This window comes from Chenopodium album, chromosome 14 (genome assembly GCF_948465745.1).
Source record: "Chenopodium album chromosome 14, dcCheAlbu1.1, whole genome shotgun sequence".
NCBI classification, from domain to species: Eukaryota; Viridiplantae; Streptophyta; class Magnoliopsida; order Caryophyllales; family Amaranthaceae; genus Chenopodium; species Chenopodium album.
The window spans coordinates 47,180,213-47,184,695 of NC_137847.1; the positions used below are offsets into that span (position 1 = coordinate 47,180,213).

Consider the following 4,483-nt stretch of genomic DNA (forward strand, 5'->3'; position numbering starts at 1 on the left):
AATAAATAACCTGCTTAACCGGTGACAAGTCATATCAAATCATTTTCGCAAGACACCCTTCCTTCATAGTTCAGATTATAATCCCCTCCATTGAACCCTAGAAGTGACCCACCCACCCACCTCTCAAGGTATGAATTCATACCTAGTTCCCAATCAACCTCTATTCAAAGGTTGATAAAAACATAAACATCCAAACTCAACTATCTCTTCATACCTAATTGACATAAATTTATGCCAAAGTACGCCACTGAGTCCTCAAAAAGTCGTAATAACACAACCAAATCCATATACTCCGGAGTAGAATGAATTGCACCTCAAATTAGAACAAATATAACTTACAATGCACAAAATGGTTGCTCAATGTTTATAGAAGTATAACTTTTCATTTGCTATAAGCAGAATAACATGGTCAACCATCAAGCTAAATTAAAAACAGGGTAAATTATCACAACCAGCACAATTTGGGGAATATTTATGCATAACTTTAAAACAAACAAATTATAGCTATTAAAAAGCGAAGATTTGTTCAAGATTTTTCCTCTGCCTTCAGGATTTGCGAGCTTCGACTTTCTTTTGTTCCTTGGCTGTGGCAAATACGTACAGTTAGAGATTCCCAAACACTTGGCATAAACACAAAAGATAACAAAATTAAAGACTATGGTCTTTCAAAACCACCAAAGACCTTACCAGCTTTTTCCTCCTCTCTCTTCCTAGCAGCCTCTGCCCTTTGTTCACGAATAAGTTTCAACCTCTCTGCATATGAGCGTAACAAAAAGGGTAAGTGGATGACGCTTTAACTTGGTTAAGCATACTATGTTAAAGGTGCCAGAGATGATAACAATAAGAGTATAAATACATATATGACCGGGGATTAGTACCAACAGGGATAATTAGGGCATCCCATTAAACCAAAAACCCTGTCTTAACAAGGCTTCAGATGACCTAAGCTACGAATCCTGAATTATCAAGGATACAAAGCTGCAATCCTCTTCAAAATCCTACACCATGCTTAAGTGATTATTACTTTATCATTGTAATCAGTAAATTATGATAATCAAATATTCACAGCATCATCCATGAAAAACACCTCCCACACTAAATGACATTTCAGTATTTTACGAGTATTAACTTTAGCACGTTAACTTGTCAATTATAAAATTCGAGTATTCACTATTCACTGCATCACCTCCAAATTACCTTCCTCACCTATAATGATATCTTGAGCACAGCACTTTCTCTTTTCTACTAAAAAAGTTATTAAAAGACAGCATTCCCTCTGTCACCAAATAAAAAATTTCATTTGTCTACTAGAAGTGGTAATAAGTGTCTCTCTCTCTCACACAACACACACAAAAATCGAGAGAGAGAGAAGTTAAAGTAGGACAGTCAAATAGGCAAAGGATGTCATCATGAAATCAAAAAAATTACTACGTATAAGTTTCCTGCATCTATGACAAGTGCAAAAAGATAATACAATCAATACAAATATTTGATAGCAGCAGAAGCGAGAATATAATCTCAAAACTTACCTAGATCTTTCTTTGCTTGTTCCGTTTTCCCTTGTTCTTGCAGCTTCATGTATCTTTCATGAGCCCTCTGTTTTTCCAACTCCTCCCTAAAAAATAGATAATATATACCATGGTCATATTCTGAATAGTGTCGCTATCTTCACTCAAACTACTTAAAAGCATCCATCAGATACAACCTACTAATCACAGCATTTTTTTCATATTTAGAAAATCTGTTTTTCAGTCCCCTGACATATCTAGGATGGTTGCCACAAAGTGCTATAAACAAGCCAAACTTCATAAAAGATGTGGCAATTTATATAATCAAGCAAAATACTCTAGCAACTTAGTCTCATTCCTGTATGTGAAACACATAAGTAGTAAAACACATAAGTAGTAGTCATGCCTACTTCTAACCAATCCAAATCAGCTGACAAATGCATATGATCCCAACCATGAAATAGTCCTAGGAAAGATGTTTAACATGTTCATAAAACTATGTAACAATATCAATCCAGTTATCTCACCAAGACAATGTTGCAAACAGCAGACCTTTATTGGATAGGGCCATCGCACAAGACATGCAATGGAATATTTCCAAAAATTATTTTTACAAGATGAAGAGCAAATTCAACACTTAATAAACAGCCTCAAAAAAATAAAAGCATAACAAAGGCATCAACAAACCTCTCACGTCTTGTAAGTTCAGTTGTTTTGTCAAGCTGTAAAAAAGTAGAAGTAAAAGTAAATTCCTTGCATTAACCATTCAAATAAAACAAGCAGAAAAAAATTGTACTCACATCAATATCTTTTGCCTTTAGGTTCTGTTTCTTCACCACGTTGGGGTTGTCGATCTCAATGATCCCCTGTGTCCCTTTCATCTTTCGCTGAAAAAAGAAACAGAATGATCACGAATAATACAGGATCTAATAGGGAACAGGACACAATCTAGAAGCATAAATATACAAAATCTATGGGGAACTTTATATAAACAGACAAATTAAAATGGACCAAGAAAAAAAAAAAAAAGGCTTACTTCAGTATCTTCATCAGATTCTTCTTCCGATTCTTCTTCTTCCTCTTCTACCTCTTCTTCTTCTTCTTTTTTCTGATAAAAAGGGTCAGTGAAATTGAATCATAGATGCATTGAACCATGATGATTTGCATATACTTACATATTACAGACTGTAATATTATATGACAAGTTAGACAGTTACCTGTCTAAAGGTGCGTGGACGAGAAGTTCCACCTACTGCAGTCGTTAAAAACAAAGGAAGATTATGTAAGACTTTGCTTCCAAGAGAACTAATGTGAGGTGTACATATACATGCACATGAATACATCTCCAGCTAAACATTCACAAACACACACAAGGCATATCCACAGTAAAAAGCAACAAAAATGTGTTCAACAAATTTGCAACCCTATTCAATTCATGAACTACTCACCAATGTGCCATGGTACAAGTACAACCAAGTTTTTTTTAAAAAAAAATGATTCAAATATGGGAGCACTGCACATAATGGCTTGCAAAAAACACAACAGACTAATGGACATAAGACGGTTATTATACACTACCCACTTATCAGAAATAGCTTGCTCAGGATATTTCACCAGAAATTCCAGTAGAAGTTGCTGTAAACACTTCAAACTGTCGGAAGTATTGGCACAATGAATCTTCTAACCTATGATATATATATAAAGGTAGAAAGCATATACTACTTATAACAACCACGGACCACCCGAGTCCCACTCGTGCCATTCATGAAACAGGGCCAAAGGTATAAAGCTCCACAATATATTGTCAATTATAAACAAACAAATCGATATAACTACTGGCATCCCGGCATCCCAATCCCCATGGCTTCCATGTACAGCAGGGTTTGTGAGAAAGATCGATGTACACAACTTAGACCCACAATTCCATATGCACCAAGTTCGAAATCGCATTAACTTCCTTGGTTTTACACTTTAACTAATTACAACCAAAAACTTTACAAGAATCTCAATAACATAATTTCTCAATTGTATAAACAAAACTAACATCAACCGTCAAAATTCGAAGACTCCATCCTTTAATTCACATAAAAGACAAAATCACAAAGCAATACGCTTCAATCTTCAACTCCCAAATTTCCCAATTAGACGAAAGAGAAACAAATTGCAGGATACGAACAACCAAAACAAATACATCAAAAACAATCAACACAAACAGCAACTAATTTCTACAATTCAATTAAAAAAAATCCCCAAGTATATGTTTGAATGAACCCCAAATTCGCAAACCCTAGATTCAAAAAAGACTCAATTTTTATAATATAAATTGAATGAAAAACTTACAAATATCTTCGGGAGTTGAAAACTGGCGGCGGCCAGTAGGCTTGCCCTTGAATTTTCCTCTTCCCATGGCGGATGCTGTTGTTGTAGTTTGCTCAAAAACTGCGTAAATTCAAAGGAGAAAGGAATTTGAAGAAAGAGAAAATTGGGTGTGAGAAGAATCAAAAGTTTATACAGAAAAGAGTGAAACTTTAATCAAAAATAATAATTGGGGATTATTGGGAATCCTCTTTATCTTCTTCGTTTTCTCTCTCTAAAAAAGGGTCGATTCGAAAAACCCTAATTTTTGGTTCACTTTGTATTATCAAACGGAATTTATGCTCACCTCGACAATTTTGATTTTTGAAGTCCACTTTGTTTGTACTTTGTAGTTTTGTAGAGTTGTATGACTTGTATGGTTGTTTAAGTTCTAGTGGTGCACAATATCAAATTGACAAATGACAACTAATTTGTATCTTAATCGAATTAGATTTTTATTTGCAATTTTTTATCATCGAGTATATTTATTTTTGGTAAAATAAAAATCAAGAAAATTTTATATTTGGTAAGTACATAATAATATAAACGTATTGACATTTTATTGATCCTTTTTTATCCTATAAATTAGTGTATAAGTAAGATTAAAGTTTGATCAAATC

General features: G+C 34.1%; 1 protein-coding gene across 1 annotated transcript; it reads right to left on the minus strand.

Moving 5' to 3' along the window:
- Nucleotides 1–298: 298 nt before the first annotated feature.
- Nucleotides 299–4,193, minus strand: LOC145579370 (uncharacterized). Its single transcript, XM_081636609.1, has 9 exons — nucleotides 4,171–4,193; nucleotides 3,849–3,947; nucleotides 2,726–2,760; nucleotides 2,545–2,616; nucleotides 2,309–2,395; nucleotides 2,196–2,230; nucleotides 1,530–1,615; nucleotides 688–753; nucleotides 299–584 (listed from the first exon to the last, which is right to left on the minus strand). Exons 2-9 carry the CDS (start codon nucleotides 3,913–3,915, stop codon nucleotides 547–549), a joined length of 486 nt encoding a protein of 161 aa, XP_081492735.1. The 5' UTR covers nucleotides 3,916–3,947; nucleotides 4,171–4,193; the 3' UTR covers nucleotides 299–546.
- Nucleotides 4,194–4,483: the final 290 nt, after the last annotated feature.

Bases quoted from the DNA above. Each gene is read 5' to 3' on its own strand.
- LOC145579370 (XM_081636609.1), bottom strand. From the start codon at position 3,915: ATGGGAAGAGGAAAATTCAAGGGCAAGCCTACTGGCCGCCGCCAGTTT. The intron at 2,231-2,308 runs GTGAGTACAATT...ACTTTTTTACAG, and splicing joins TAAAGGCAAAAGATATTGAT to CTTGACAAAACAACTGAACT. The intron at 1,616-2,195 runs GTTTGTTGATGC...TCTATTTTTTAG, and splicing joins GAACTTACAAGACGTGAGAG to GGAGGAGTTGGAAAAACAGA.